The sequence below is a fragment of the Sparus aurata genome, chromosome 7 (genome assembly GCF_900880675.1).
Source record: "Sparus aurata chromosome 7, fSpaAur1.1, whole genome shotgun sequence".
Classification (NCBI taxonomy): Eukaryota; Metazoa; Chordata; class Actinopteri; order Spariformes; family Sparidae; genus Sparus; species Sparus aurata.
In genome coordinates, this window is record NC_044193.1 from 31,921,552 (window position 1) to 31,938,773 (window position 17,222).

The 17,222-nt window shown below is 42.8% G+C and overlaps 1 protein-coding gene across 6 annotated transcripts in view; it reads left to right on the forward strand.

Moving 5' to 3' along the window:
- prkcz (protein kinase C, zeta) overlaps positions 1 to 17,222 on the forward strand; it is a 197,049-nt gene that overhangs the window by 124,968 nt on the left and 54,859 nt on the right. For all 6 annotated transcript variants that reach the window (XM_030422231.1, XM_030422233.1, XM_030422237.1 and 3 more), the window contains 3 exons: positions 3,436 to 3,526; positions 7,453 to 7,508; positions 7,816 to 8,010. In XM_030422231.1, the coding sequence (XP_030278091.1) occupies positions 3,436 to 3,526; positions 7,453 to 7,508; positions 7,816 to 8,010 (342 nt within the window). The remainder of the gene's footprint in view (positions 1 to 3,435; positions 3,527 to 7,452; positions 7,509 to 7,815; positions 8,011 to 17,222) is intronic.

Below are 17,222 nucleotides of genomic sequence, written 5' to 3' on the forward strand. Positions count from 1 at the left end.
TATGTGTTCCTCAAATATCTCTTTCAACATGGCTGCTGCGTGGTTCGAGGGTGTGCGACGTCGGATTTGTTTGGACTGCAATGATACCGTTAATAAATTATTTCATAAATGCTTTACAAATTCCGCGAGCATTGTCCACCGGAGCCACCACAGTCACGTGCGCACCAGAGCCAATCACTGCACACCGTAGCCACGTGCGCACCATAGCCAATCACTCTAGATCTCAAGCCCATGACATACCTTAAAGTCTGTGTAAAGCAGAAATAAATTTGTGTTATGAGTTTGTCACACCACAGAAACATGTGTCATTGACCACTGAGCCAAATTTGAAAGATTCAAAAAATTGCCAAGTATATAAAATTAGGTCTCAATATCATGGAAAAACAAGCACTTCTCTCTGCTGTGAAACGCTGGGGGCGTGTCAGATAGAGGCGCTGGAACCACGCCCATGCGCGGGAGGAGAGCCTCCTCCATGTACTGTACAAGGACGTAACCTACAGTAACAATGGAAGCAAGCAGCATCATCGGACGAACCCAGCCCTACCTGTTTGAGCCATCAGAGCCAGTAACTGACTCTGAGTCAGACACTGATAGTGCTCAGCCTCGTTCCTCACAGTCCATGTTTTACATTACACACAAACGTAAAACCCCAGTCTACATATAATTCCTTGTCATAGCTATATTGGTGCACATAAAATATTACCTGTAGATTATCATTGTGCTGTCAGATGGACTCCGCTCAGGGAATGAGGCCAAATCATGTCATGATTAAATGCAATAACATTTGCTAACATTACATGGGCATGACAGGATGCACGATGTAAAATCACTTTCAGGATTTGCCCCTTCAGCAAAATGCATTTAATTGCCCAAATGTACAATATTTATAACATACATAAGCACGAAGCACGAAGCATCAAGCAAATGCTTGATCAAGGGCCGGCATGTCCCGCCCCAAGGATATTGAAGGGAAATATTGGCCCGACCCGGCCGGCGGTCCCGGTCAGGCCAGGGTCGGGCTCGGGCAGAGAATCTGAACTCTACTTACACTCTCTGGTGGGCACGTAATGCCGGATGAGAGACCTTTTGTCGGCGGGACGGTCGCAGGCGGGCACATAATGCTGGCGGCGGAGATGAGAGCATGCGCTGTCGGCGGGACGGGAGATGCAAGCCGGGGACGGAGAGGGTCGGTTCGACCCCACTGACCAGCGTCAATGGACTCACCAGATATCCAGACTTTACCTGGTGGCAGTTGCTGTAACTATCGGGGGTAAAGTGGACACTGCAGAGACAGGTGATGGTGGTGATTTTAAACTCTCCACAGTAGCTCGTCTTGACAAAATCGATCCACCGTTTCCTTACGTTGTCGTCCGTAGGAAACTTAAATAAGCTAACAGCGCCGTTACCCTGCACACTGTGGCATCCAGGAAAGATGCACGAGCGATGTGGAGGAGACATGACTGTTTAGCTGACTGGTTGACTGGTTAGCTAGCTGCAAACTATTCTAAGAGATACTATCCAAGACTCGAGAGTGAGCGGAAAAACCACCAAAGCTAATGCGCTGAATTACCACTTCCGCAGCAGGGCCAGGTTTATGCAAATCATGCCATGATTTCTGACCCGCCCATTAAATCCTGAACACAGCAATTTTGAAACACAGTTTGTGAGCCTAGCTCCAAAATTAAATTCTAAATGGTTGAATGGCTTTTTACATGTTTTAAGGAAATACATTTATGACCTTTTTAATGTGTTTAGAAGAGAATGGCTGAATTTGCTTTACACGGACTTTAAGAAACAAGCGGATTTATACCTGCAGCAGCACGAGCTGGACCGGGATTTTGCCGGTGGTTCGGTCCCGTTCTGTTCTGTGCATCTAAACTGACTGTTGTGGATTAATGAGACTAAACGAGTCCGGACCGAGTCTGTTCGGGTCTGAGGAGATCCGGAGACGCGTGGACAACAAAGTGGAATCGGAATCTGTGGATGTTCGTGTGTAGCTAGCTGCTAGCCCACCAACATGGCCCACCTCCCGAGTCACGGACCGGACGCACCGGCAAGTCCAAAACCGGACTTAGGGTAAATAATGTCCGCCACGCTTTTTCGCGAACATTGCCGTCATGTTTGCTTTGTGTCTGGTGCAGGAAGAAACGGTAAAAACGGGCTTTTGTCACGAAAGTGTCCAAGCAGCAAGTTTGGTTGTTGAGGGACGGGAAGTTGTGGGAGGGACAGAGGCGGATGAATGACAGGCAACGACGGTCGGTGTAGAGACAGCGATAGAGACAGCGATATTGAGAGTTGAGAGATTTGTGACATTTAGCGTGTTTGGATTGTATAGTTAGTGTGTTATGTAGTGTTTGGTGTAGTGTGTCGTTTTTTTGTTTAATGAGTCAAAACAATGAGGAGACTGCTGAATGTGGAGCAGGCAGTGCAGCTCTTCATTCAGCTGGAAGGAGCTCAGGCAGACCTGAGCATTGCTTGCATTTAAATGTAAATAGTTACATATAACTTTGCAAATGTATGCACATATTTAGCAAATAACAATTTATATTTGCATTATAAGTAATAAAAAATGGTTTGTTAAACATATTTGTGGTTTTCACAGTAAAAAACTTTTTCTACTCGGATTTTATGTATTTTTGTGATTTTAGGTCCATTGTGTTAATACAGTATGTCAAAATAAAAAGAATTACTGTACAGTCACACATGTGAGGTTGTGCTGAAAATAATGACACCAAGTAAATAGTTTTTAAGGTGAAATATAATGGCAAAATCTAAAATAGTGAAAAACGGCCAATTATACCCTGGAATATCGGATTTCACAACAAACCTAAATATCCCTGACGTCCCACCTTCAAACACAGCCTCATTTGGCCATCCATGAAAAAGCTACTTAACCTCCCTCTTTTCTATAGGAATACATATTTCCTACGGGCACTGCACTAGTTTTATTAAAATGAGGCATCAAGTTTAGTGACAGCAAACATGTGTGCTCCATGTCATTAATCCATTTTACCACAAAGCAAGCATCTGACCAAACACAAAGATCGAAAATCCAATACTGATGACCAAAATCTGACTAGAAAATCAATGTACTGTAGCTCAGTGCTGGGTGAACTGTTCTGTCAGCAGTTGGAATTGATCACAGCTTCAGCGCGGTATCTTCAGATAAGTGACTTTGAGGCTTGATGAGATGATGCGATTGAATGCCTTTTCTTTATTAAAAAAAAACCCATATCGTCATTAGAGTCTTCAAGTAGCAACATGTGTGCACATTAACTGAGGGCACCTCCAAATGCAATTGTTTCTTTAGTCCTTGCAAACATGATTCATCATACACAATGCTAGGAGGGCAAAACCATGAATGGATATTTTATTTGTTATTTGAGGCGCCATGTCAGGGGATATTTAGGTGGATTTTGGAATGTCTTTTTTCAGGATCCAGTCATGCCATCACAGGAGCCCCCTTCAGATGCCAAGAATGAGGAGGTGGACCTTCCACCAGATGACGCAGAGGACACAGATGGGAGTAAGTCACTGAAACCTTTTTCTTCTTTTTAACAAGGGAGTAGAATTCTACCAAGTCATTTGCTCTAGTTTATTATAATGTCTAAGATGTTTTATGTACATGCTCAGTATTTGCTCCATATCTTAAGACTTGAATATCACTCAGCTTGGTGAGGAATAGTAAATACGGTGATGGTGACACTGAATTCTGAAGAGAACTAATAATAAGTTATGGCAAATGTGAATGGAAGTTCAGACCTTGAAAGGGGATGTGTGTGCAGCGGTTTGAGATAGAGGCATCCAGATAAAGTAACAGTTTAATCAAACATGAAAATTCAGTCATCGTCTCCTCCCCCCATGCTGATGAAAATACAGGTGAAGTTTTATAGTCCACAAAACATTTCTGGAGATTCACAATAAAACAGCACTGTGGCATTCTTCAAAACACCTGAAGTAGCTGGAGACTTGTTATAATATGTAAAAAAACAACTGAAGAAAAAACAGTAATGGCTTCAGACAAAATCTAAATCTCCAGAAGGCAAGAGATCCCACAAGCCTATTGGTCGGTACTAACAACTGCAAACCAGGAACACCAGACAAGAGTCACAGACACAGTCATCTAGCCATCACAATTTGGCCCTTTTCAAAGTCGCTCAGATCCTTACACATGCCCATTTTTTCTGCTTCCAGCAGATCAGCTTTGAGGACAAAATGTTCACTTGCTGCCTGAAATATCCCACCCTCTGACAGCAGCCTTTGTAATGAGAGCTTAGCCTTTATCTGGATTACCTTGTATCTCAAACCACTGTACAGGCATCAAATATTAGATTTTGGGTGACTGTTCCTCTAACTGGAAATGCTAACGTAATGAATGTGTAATATGTTTAATATTAGTCCATTGAGAACACCACAGTAAAGTAATATTTTAGTCGGTATACAAAACCTTTACATAATTCATGGTGATTCTATGGTTGTCCAGTTCTATGAGAGTGAAACAAATCAGTCTTGTTTTATGACTGTAGCTGGGAAAAGTTCTTGGTGTGTAACATGCATTTCAAGGACACTACTTACTTACTTGATTCAAACCGAGTGTACTGTACCCGTAGGAATAAAAAGAGGAACCCTCCTCAAAAGCGAGATGGCTCATCCATAGGGCTGAATCATCCATTGCCAACATCAAAATATTTTACATGAGACTTTGTGCAGCTTGGGATCAGGGGGATCACTGTGGATGTGACATACTTATTCTAACAGGTATTTAGTATTTGGTGTGCTCACACTGGACAAGTGACAGAAAGTTTGAAGTCAGTAACACATCTCTTATCAGAAGCTGGAAAAAAGGTTCATTGGTAAAAAGTGGTAAAAAGCTCTAGGAAAGTATCAATAACCTAAAGAAATCACTGTCAGAATTTAAGAAAACCTTTTGGTGGCTTTTTAAGGTTTAATTATTACCTCCGCCAAGGAGATTATGTTTTTTAAGTTGGAGGTGTTTGTTTGTCTGTTTGTCAGCAGGATTATGGAAATACTACTGACTGTATCTTTCTACACTGAGTTTACCTTTGGTCATGGCCATCAAACATACATGACTTAACACCGCATCATGATCCCTGCATTATTCCCTGAGAAAATTAATAGAAGTGCTCAAAGAAAGTGAGAGAAATTTCCTGGATCTGTCCCTTTGTCCAAATTCACACAAAAGTTAAAGGGGTCGTGGAGTTAGGTGGAAATCCATTCAGTGGTTTTTGTCTAAACCAACCAACAAACACACACAGGTAGAAAACACAATCTTCTTGGTTATCAATTGATCTACAAAGTGCATTTTTCCTCTTCTATTCACTGAAGACCCTGTTTGCCGGTATGACATGAACAGTAGAAGTGCATAGCTACCAGAGTGTGATCAAGGAACCCTCAGAGACTTTGATGTGAGACCTGGATTCCCCAGACAAATGAATAATAGATTGGCTACTTTGTTCAAATGATTGACCGTCACGATCATCTCTTATGTAACTATGTGACTCTTCACCAGAGATGGACAGAGTACTCGACCCCAGTACTTGAGTAAGAGTACAAATACTACTGGTCAAAATTTACTCCGTTACAAGTAAAAGTAGCTCAGTCGACATGTTACTCAAGTAAGAGTAAAAAAGTACTTGCTTTTAAAGGTACTTAAGTATCCAAAAGTACATGCTTTTAAATTTACTTTAAGTAAAAGTAAGAGTACATTTCTTATATTTCACATCAATTAATTACTATAATTTTTTCTAAATGAATTTGAGGACCTTTTAACTCTTGTTTCTGAGAATTAACTCTTTGAAACCACCTGCACTGATGTGCTTGCTTTTAGAACCACAATGTAATATAAAGCCTGCAGAAACACCTATAAAAACAAATTAAATGAATGGGATCACAGGAGGACAGCAGATGTTGCAGATGCAGATGTTTATTAACAATCATTAAAACTGTAACCAAATGAACCTGCACCGTCCAACTAACTCTCTATCATTTAGCTAAGTTGGGAACTGGAACCCCCTCAAAGACCAATGTTGTCCCCAGACCACTGGTTGAGAATCGCTGCTTTACAAAAAACTACATCTCTGCTTTCAATAACTCAATGTTGAAGTCACTTGACTTTACAGGAAGGACATGTACCAGTACAATATAGGAGCACAACAAACTCTGTCTCCCCATGTCTGTCTTGTCTCCCCATGTCCCCATGTCTGTCTTCCTGTGTCTGTCCGTGTGTAGTATGGAAAGACGTTAACACCAGAGAGGAAAAACATTGACACTGTATGTACTGTCCATCATATTTGAACTACAAATGCTCTGCATGGATTAATCTACCTTTACAACAAAAATGCTTTCAGCAAGACAAACTCAATGAATGAAATAAAACCACATCACACACACACACACACGCACACACACACACACACACACACACACACACACAGCGCCACTTCCTACAAAATGTAGCTTTTGTGATCAACACACACTCACATTCTCACAACATGATGACATTGACCGAGACAAATAGAAAATAACATGGTGAAAGTCTGGTTAACTTACGCCAACGTGTTTCTTTAAGTTGGACGTGGAGTTGTTGAAAGCAGAGAGGTAGTTTTTCTTCGGCAAACACAATAAACATTTGAAAATATATGTCTGTTTGTCTGTGTCCATGTTTTTTACTCTGTCAAACTCAAACATGGAGTCCAGATAAGGCCAAGGATTTTCTGAAAGTTCCTGCTCCGGATCATTATCAGACTCAGACTGAGACTCTGCGGATTGTCTTTCTTCTCCTGATGCAGCCATTGTCGCGGTTTTGTGTTGACAAACGCAGTATCCTTATGGGGAGGGATGACGTATTTCCGCTTTTACGTAGATCCCAGTGGAGAGCGTGCACTGTGATAGGTACTTCTTTGACAAACACAGCTTGTGTCCAATAGTATTTTAGATTGAAAAAAAAAAAAGAGCAGACCTGAAAGTAACGAGTACTTTTCAGCCTTCCTAGAAATTAACTCGAGTAAAAGTAAAAATATTTGTCTTGGAAATGTATTCAAGTAAGAGTAATAAGTACCAAAGAAATCTAATACTCAAGTAAAGTACAAATCCTCTGGATATGTACTTAAGTACAGTACTCAAGTAAATTTACTCCGTTACTGTCCACCACTGCTCTTCACTGTACCACACTAGTGCTCTCTGATTGGGATCCCATAGAACAGTCTGACATCCTATTAAAGGAAACTGTGATCTGAAGTCAGGGTCTGTTTGGGGGCCCCTTGTGGATTGACCATGTTTGGTATTTCCTGTGGATGGCTAGGCTGGATTCTGTGTACTCTACCACCCCCTGCTGGCCAGAAATAAGAGCATGTCTTATCTCTAAGTGCACACATTGAAACCTTCTCCATATGGTCATGATTCAGTAACTGTCTCTTTGTCTGTTTCTTACAGTATCTTTTTTACCGCACAACTGTACAGTGGATAAAACAGAAGATGGAGAAACAGAGGTGAGAAGAATCAATACAGAATTGACTTGACAGTTAATTCATTTAATAGATTATAATGTGAAACTAATGTAAAAGTTTGCAGATTCATTTTTTTTTTTATAGTTTGTGAATTAATCCTCCTATCACGCTGAATTAATTATTTTTTGCATACACATATTGTTTCAGATCATTTGTAAAGCATTGCTGCTTCTTAGTTCCTCTACATAGAACTTGGATATAAAGAATCAAATAGCTAAAGCTTTACCCAAACATATTTGTTTTGAATGTATGCGTGCACTCATAACTTTACCACCTCTCCGATTTCCAGGACATTAAAGCCGTCGTGGATGGTATTGATGGCATCAAGCTGTCGCCGGGCCTGGCCCTTGGACTGGGTGACTTTGACCTGATCCGAGTGATCGGGCGTGGCAGCTATGCCAAGGTCCTGCTGGTTCGGCTAAAGAAGAATGAGCAGGTGTATGCCATGAAGGTTGTGAAAAAGGAGCTGGTCCATGATGATGAGGTGAGGCATTAAGCATACCTTCAGTAGGCTGTCAAGGACCTGAGACAGGAAAGGAAGGATAGGTACATACTGGAGCTACAAGAGGTGTCATGATTTTCATATTGAATCAGAAATCTATTGAAATTAACACACACTGTTCAGTTAAGAGCGCCTAATTCAAAGGTAATAATTTGCATGCCACGCCAACCAAAAACCTTTAGAAACACTTCAAAAATGGCGCAGCTAGCTCCTCTAGACACTTATCCCTGAACACTACCACAGACGACGGACTTTGAAGAGAGAAAAAAGAGTAACTCTGACAGTATCTGAGACATCTCCGAGTTCAAACCGAGAACATTGTCAGAGATCTTCAATCAATTCAGAGTGTGGCATATTGAGTCATCCACCAAATTACAAAAAGAGAAAGTGGAAACGTGAAAGCTGCTTCACTCAGTTTCCACTTTGTGCTCTTTGTAAATATCATCAATAGCTGCTGATGTGCTGTGGATGCTGTTGGTCTCAAGAATGGGACCAATGTGAATGTTGTTTGTGACAATGCTGTGCTTAAGATGTGGTTCAGTTTAGGAAAAGATTGTGGTTTTGCTTAAAATATGTGGTATATGTTGGTATGTTTTTGTTGCCACACACACGGCTAGAGATGTCCCGAGGTCTTGTGAAAAGCACCCGATTTTGTCACCACTAACATGCCCAGAGGAAATGAAAATTGGAAAAGAGATCTCAGTACTGTCTCATTCATTTCTCCTAGACAACTATGAGATCTATGTGGGACCAAAGTGAGGCTATGGCTGATTTCTCAATTGTTTCTCCTGAGAAACAGGTGCAGAAAATCTCAACTTGGGCTCCCTGTAAGTTTCAAAGGAGATCTCATCAAGCTCTCAATGAAGTTTCAGAATGTCTCCCCAGTGCTGGAAAGGAGCAAGGTTTAAGCGGTAAAGTCTCAAGTCTCACCTATTGCTCCTAAGGAATTTTAGGCAATTGATTTCACCTGCAGCATTTTCACTTGGTGTGTCACTGATGAGATGTTTTCAACAGTAACACTGATCTCTCCTCTGCTGTGTTGCTCACTAGCAGCATGGTTAGCACATGTCCACACATCTTGTGAGATCTGCAGGTTTGGTGGTTTGACTCCTGACTGGTTATCACCGCAATGAAAGGAATGGGCATTTCAGAATTATTCATTTCATCAGAATTCACCACATTTTCCAGTTAACACATTACAATCCATAAAATGGTACATATTCCTTCTCCCTCATTAGCAATTTGTGAATATAAAAATATGCAAATATTTTTCATTTTACAAGTGTAATGTTTGGACAACAGGTGTTTTACACTATACTGTCATGTCAGTTCTCAGTGTATTTGCACTGGAGGCTCCAAGTTTCCACATTGCACTCGTGTGAGTATTCGACCAGGATTGGCCTTCAAACTTGTTGTGATGCCACAAACCGTGCTTGTAGTCCCACTCTACACCACTCTCTCCAAATTTCATTCAGCACAGATAACATTTAGACTTTGAGCAAAACATTTAAAAACAACCATATAGTGTCAAACTCTGCACAACATCATTCCACACAGTAAAGCTCAAACACCCTGATGTAAGCTACAAAAAGAAGAACATGGCTTGATTGGGCGGGGACGTTAAACAAAAGGGGATTTTTGCAGGCTGCTTGTTGTGTCCAGAAATTAATTTGATGAGCACAGAGATTGAAAAGTGTTAATATTTTCTTCAGGTGTGAAAGTTTCTGCACATTTAAGGTAAACTGTCACTCTTTGCAAAGAGCTCTTTTTACCTTTGGATGGCCTAAAATCAATCTGGAACAAGGTGAACCATCCTTTCATTCTTACAGATGTATTGAGCCACACTAGCAGATTATCATGTACGTCAGAACACCTGCACCTATTGATTTTTATGTAAACCCACATGAAGGTGATGTCACTGGAGGCTATACCACTGCCCTAATTGCCAGCTTCAACATGTGTCACTGCTCCAGAAGCAGCAGTTTAATCACATTCACCTCCTCCAGTGGCTTGACTACTTGTATGTGTGTTTGCGACCTCTGCTTTGTGCTGCAGACATCAAATGATGTTATGCTCTCAGACCAGCCAATGTGCACTGCACTAAGGGGGAAACTCATGAAGAATTAGTGACAGATAGACAGAAATATGTAGGTCAGATGTGTTTCATGGATGAGGAGATTAATTTGAGATGTTTTAAGTACATATTCTTAGACTTAGAGCGCAGCTCTGGGTCCTGTGGGCAGGAATTGAGAACCGCTGGACTTTGTAGCAGGTCTAAGAGCAGTAATCAGTGAGGAAAGGAGGGATGGAAGGATAACTTGGAAAGGGAGAGTGGAGATAGAACAGTGAAAGATGTATGGAGAGATGGAAAGATGGAGAATCTGTAAAACAGAGTGACAAAGACTGAGTGAGTCAGAGAGTGGCTGGAGCTCTTCAAAGAAATGAGTCAAAAGGAATTGGATTGGGGGGGCACAAAAGCAGATAGCTTATGAAGAGGAAAAAGGGGCTTAGGAGGAAGCAGGAATAAGTGAGTGGGTGACTCAAAGGGGAAGATGAAATCCGGGTTTAGCATCTTTTATTTCTGAGATGAAATGCCAGATGAATATGACGCGAACTTCATTTCAAAAAGGAAAAGTCTGCATAATGCCCCTAAAGCAGGAAATATGCAGACATACATACCATCCACATTCATTATATATTCTAAATATGATTAATGTAGCTGGCAGAGCACAGTGCATCCTTATTTCACAAGTTTCACAAGTGTCCAGAAAACAGGATAATCACAATACTTCCATAGTCTGCCTCTTAAAGGGTCAGTTCACCCAAAAGGTTTTTCACATACTTGTGCTGATAGCCACTCATGCAGATTGGTTTGGTTTTATGTGTCCAGGTTTTAAGATGTATAAGAAATGCTCCCCATGAAGCAACTGAGTGTTCTGTTGACTGTTCAGTGTGATCCACATGTTAGTTCTGGAAAAAGATGTTGTGAATTTAAATGTTATTTCCAAAGCTGTGAGAACCACAAACTAATTGAAATCCAGCTCCTTTGTATTGAATTGGAGACAGAAGTCTCAAAACCTTTACAGATAAAACCAACAATATAATAAAACTGCATGACTAATGTCCACTTGGGGCACATGAAAACTTTAGGTTAAATATCGATATCAATCTCATGTTATTGTGTTAAGCACAGAACATGGTTAGCCAAGCCTAGCATAATTAAGTTAGTTAGTTCTCAAGGAAACACTGCATGATGCATTTAAAGGGAACGTTCACCCAAAAATGATTCATCTTCCACTCACCCCTATGCCGATTATAAACGGGGTGTTAAAGTTTTGTAGTCCACAACACATTCCTGAAGCCTCACATCAAAACACATTGCAACATTCTCCTAAACAACTGAAGTAAATGGGGATTTGTTTAAGAATGCATGTAAATGTAAATATATTTCAGCTTTAAAAAGGTTGTAAATGACATATTTTCAAATCCATTAAGGATCTTGTGGCTGTGAAATGTTGTCCAGAATTCCTTTGTAGACTACAAAAACTTCAAATGACATTCCATAAACATGGGGGTGAGATTGTCTACTCTGAGATTCACTGAATTTACATTTTTGGGTGAATTACTCCTTTAACAAAAATTGCTCCAGCATATAAATCCACCAGTTGTTGGTTTTACATTTCAGTTCAACAAATAAGATGTAGGTCTGACGGGGAGTGGGAATCTCCCCAAAGAGGAGCAGAAGAATGAGGCAGGCATTTACAGTATGTGCAGAGTGCACTGGTCCAGCAGCAGCTCATGTCACTGACGACCCTTTTTAGCACCTGCAAAACACCACCAGTAAACAGAACAGAAGACGACACATTTTTTGATGGTGAGGAAAACAGGCATTGAAAAAGAAGAGAGCTGCACCCTGTTGGCTTTGCTGTTTGTGTTATAAAAGCCCACTAGAGGGCGCTACTGCTCAACACTTGAGTCCTTTAAAACACACAAACCACTGGGCTCATGCAGCCAGGCCCAGTATCACTGTCCAGAGTTACTGCAGCTTCCAACATATGTACAAGTTATCCAGGACAACATAAATGATGTTTTAGACCTCCACTTCCTTCTTCAGCATATCATCTTTTCCTCACATGAACACTTTCTAGTGTTAAAATCGAAATGTTATGAATATAACTTCTGTTCCCTGAAGGATAGGAATGAGGTACAACACATATAGTATGGAATATCACGCCCGGCGTGGCCTGACTGAAGACACCTCTGTTCACGCCTTTAGGGCGACCGTGGCTCAGGTGGTAGAGCAGGTCGGCCTATGTTCGGAGGATCGGCGGTCGATCTCCGCCCCTGCCAACTGTGCCATGGTCGTTGTGTCCTTGGGCAAGACACTTAACCCACCTTGCCTCGTGTCAATGTGTATGACTGCTGTATTTTTGAGTTGGTGGGCGGAGGGGCCGTTGGCGCTGAATGGCAACCGTGCCTCTGTCAGTCTGTGTGGCAGCTGTGGCTACTATTGCAGTTTACCACCACCAGAATGTGTGAATGAATGGAACCTGGAACCCCGTGAGGCACTTTCAGTATCTAGAAAAGCGCCATACAAATCAGATCCTCGGAAGTCATCCTTCACTTTGATAGCCGCGCTTCACCGCTGCCCAGCAGCGGGGATAGGTGGTGTTGTACCTCGTTCCTCTCCTTCAGGGAACAGAACATTTTATTCCCTGTCAGTCGATTCACTCAGTACAACACAAATAGTATGGGACATGTATACACGCCCCGCAGAGCAGCCACCGAACCAGAGTCAAACCTCCAACACTCTAGTGCAGTGGTCCTTCATTTATTTGTGGCCCCCGAACTATTAGCCTATTCCTTCACCATGTGTTTTGGTTGGGTCAGCACGTGTATACCGGGACTTGTCTCCATGCCAACGATACACGTTGACAGACAGCTGGGTCACTCACTGCTGTGAGCGCAATTTTTTACTTTCGCTTTCGTTTTTGGAGCAGTTCGCTATTGACATTTTGCCAGCTGTAGGAGCCTCTAGATTGCACAAAAATGGTGTGTTCCAAGTTCACTGCTAAAAGAAAAGTGGACAGCGAAATTCGGCAATTCGAAGAACATGGACTGAAAAAGGTGCATTCATTCTCCCTCCAACCAGCACAAGACCCATGTGCTAAAAATGCAAGGAGATTATAGCTGTGATGAAGATTTCCAATTTGAAACGGCATTATGAGACGAAGCATAGGAATTTTGAGGAGACATTTCCTCAAATTCACAGGAAAGAACAAAATGCACTGAAATTGTCATTTTGGCTGGAAGCAGTATTCTTGTCACATCTATGACACAACAACAAAAGCAACACAGTGCTCACTTAGCGACTTAGAAACTTTGTTTTATTCAACTATTTTAATTAGTCAAAATGGAAATGACATTTTATTTTAGTTTGTATTTTTTTTGTTGTTTTGAATGAAAAGGACATTTTGTTTTTAATATATATATGTATATATATGTATGTCAGTGGCGGCTGGTGACTGAAAAAATTGGGGAGGACAGGAGGAAAACCAGTCCACGGTGTCATGTTAGTCAACTACTTATCCCTACTTTCTTATATTCAATGAAAATTAAGCAATAAAACAATGACTTACAAGACTTTTTTTAAAAACATTTTATCAAATGGCAAAAGGCTGTTGTTGTTGGCTGTTGGTGTGTGAACGACACAATCGGTTAACATGGGCTGGTGTGTCCCCGGACGGCTAATAATGTACAGTGGGCTAATATACAAGACAAAAAAATACCAATGTGTACCCCTTCTGGGATTCGATCCCCAGTCACCTGTTTGGCAGGCAACTGCTCTACCCACTGTGCTACCGCCACAGTCAATGTACATACTTCACGACAGCACAGGACATCACACTCATCACTCATCACTCATCACAATCGCCCAAAACAACTGTGTTGCTGGTCTGTATTACGTCCCGGTCGTGCCGCTAATGTTATGTCCTCCAGCAGGATGAATGAAACGAAAACTATGAATTATCTTTCTGACTGCTTCTCTGATTTCTCCAAACAGTTTTTTTTCTTTCAGAAATATGCTTATATTTCCTTTGAAACCGATTCCAATGTCGCTGAAAACTCCATATTTCTTGTCCGAGCATAGCTGGCAGTGAAAGCTGTAAAATACATAGAAGTATTTTTTGTTTACGGTTAGGGTTATATAAATGTATAAATGTGAGAATGAAATTTGGGAACTGTTATTGGACCAACCTGCTGTCAATCTTATATTCTGGTTGCTGATTGGTAAGGGAGGGCGTCCTCCCTTAGCGCGTAATTTTACGTGTCTTTGTAATCTTTGTAAAAATCTTTGTAGCCCTTTAAGATTTGTATTTGAGTTCCCCTGCTCTAGTGCATAAGCAAATACGCCGCATTTGGGCACAATGTAACCTTAGATCCATCCGGAGTGAACTGGGTACAAGAGGGATGCACAGATAAAGCATGGAGGTCACCCTCAAATCTGCAGACTCAATAGGCTCAAATGGGGGTCCACAAAGGGCTTCAAGCACCAATGCTAAATCCCATGAAGGAACACTGGGTTTAAACACAGGCCTCAGCCTGTGGACTCCCTTCAGAAAGCACATACCACGACTTCGCCGACCAGCGAAGAGCCACCAGGATCAGGGAGAGCCCCGGCTGGCGCACTCTCTCCAGAACAGACAAAATCATTTCCACCGGGGGAATGCATACAGCAGCGTGTTGGGCCATGTGTGCGCTAGCGCATCCATTCCCAGGGGGGGCGTTGCGGTCTGATACACGTAAAAAACGCAAAAATCGGCCGATAATATCGGCCGGCCGATGTATCAGTCTATCACTAGTGCAAATTGGTTGGCTGTTTGGGCTTAGCATCACGTCTGGGGATGATGCTGCTCAGAGCCTTGTTTTGCCAACTTAGCCTGGATGGCGTCGAGTGACTGTCCAAACAAACCCAGATAGACAGCTCTGTCTCTGTCTGGAACATCAGAGAGAGTCAGCTACAGGTGCCTCTGCGCCACCACCATGGAAGCTATCCCTCTTCCCAGGGAGAGCGCTGCACCGCGGGACACTCGGAGGATGTAATCCGTAGAAACTCTAACCTCGTTAACGAGAGGGGACGGTCAGGAAGCATACTTGAACCGAGTTGTGCCAGACACATAGCTTGATATGAAGCATGGTGATGGAGCTCAGTGCACGGGCCGTGCTTGCCTGTGTCCAGTAAATCTTCTCCAGCTGGGACGCGGAGAATCTGCAGTGCTTGGATGGGAACGTGGTGCCAGATATGCTGCCAGGGACACCTTCATAGGCGGAGGGTTGACCAAACCAGCTTTTTTAGCTCCATTGAGGTCCAGAAACTGTCCATAGCTGGGCACCGTGGCGCGGGTAGACAGCGGTTTGTTCCACGTCGAGGTGAGCTCCGCAACAAAATCAGGGAACATGGGCAGGTTATTTCTGACAGTCGTCGGTTCGGGAGGAAAGAAAAACCCTGAGAACCGCGAAGGCTTCTGAGCCGGTGGAGGAGAGGGCCAATCCACTTCCAGTTTCTCAGCTGCACGGCGGTACAGTGAGAGGAAGGATGTTTCGACCTGGTCAACCGGTGCAGCAGCGGTGGCATACTGAGCCTACGACAACGGCTCCTGTTCATCCTACGATAAGATGTCCAGCACGTCATCTTCCTCATGGTAAGAGGCTAGCCCGGGTAGCGGCTGGCTTGCACCCTCGGAGGGGGACGGCTCAAACCCAGCTAGCCCATCAGCAAACTCCATGTGGTCTGCCCTGCTTCCAATGGGTTCTTCATCCAAGAGCTCCTCGGCGCCAGACTCGGACCAAGCCGGGTCACTCGACTCGGAGAGGAGGGGGTCGTGCAATGGCTGTTTTTCCCAGCACTCTCTCCACGAACTTGACCAGTCTTTCCAGGGTTGAGCTCCAGAGCTGGAGACAGGACTCACAGGACTTGGGTTCAGTCAACGCTCTCCTGGCGTGGACAATCCCCAGGCAGACGGGACACGCTTTGTGGAAGTTCTTTTCATGCAGGGAGAAGCCGCACCGCTGGGGACAGGGGCGAACAGAACACTTTCCCTTCGCTTGCTTAGGCTGCGCACTCATATCGAGACACAAAAACCAGAGAAAGCAGACGAAATCAGCGCTCTGCGGGTAACCAGCGGCTAACACCAACAGGGGCAGTTAAGCTAATTTCGAGCCGGCAGTAGCCACAACAAGACCAAGCTAACTGGCGGCTGCCAGTTAGCCTGACTTGATAGAGGTGTTCTTAGCTAGGTGAAGAGCGTAAGAACTGAAGGATGACTGTGGCGGTGCATGTATATATGTGCAGGCGTGAAAAGAGGTGTCTTCAGTCAGGCCACGCGGGGGCATGATATCCTATACTATAGCCTATGTGTTGTACCGAGTGATTTGACTGAAAGGGAACCACATTTTTCTGCTAGTTGAGCAACAGTACTAAACTGATGCGTTAACAAAGATAATCAGGAAAGATTCAAGGAAATGATCAAGTCCTCCCTATGTTTTGATTACACATCCCATTTTAATTTATTTATGGCTCTATTCATGCGCATTAGTTTAATTATTCATCCCTGTAGTAGTCTAATGCCTGACATCAACGCAGGCTTGTAGGAGAAGACTGTGTAACCACTAAAGCAGCTGAAATGACCAACACAGGATGTGTCGTAATATTCTGCATGATTATGTTTTTTGAGTAATAATGAGCTGACCAGATCAAATTTGGTATTATATGCACAGTATAGGCTCTCTATTCTGATGCTATAAATTAACCCTATGGGGTTGAAGCACAGCATGGGGAACTCAAGATTCAGACACAGTCTGTTGTAGCTAACAGAAAACCTACCCTGCTGTCGCCCAATGTCAGCTCGGATCAGATCCAGCCCCCCCGTGACCCTGAAAATGATAAGCAGTTTCAGATAATGGATGGATGGATGGATGGATAACACAATATAATATATATAACAGCTCCAGCTCAGCAAAGTTCCAACACTTTGAAAATTTCCTCCTTTGGCTTTAAAAAGCAGCTGATGATCCACCTGTTTAGACTTGTCTTAAACTAGTTTGACATATTTTTATCTTTGTTTGATGTAGTACTCTGCATTTTATGTCTTCTTGATGTGACGTTATTTAGACCAGAAACATGGTCCACGCTA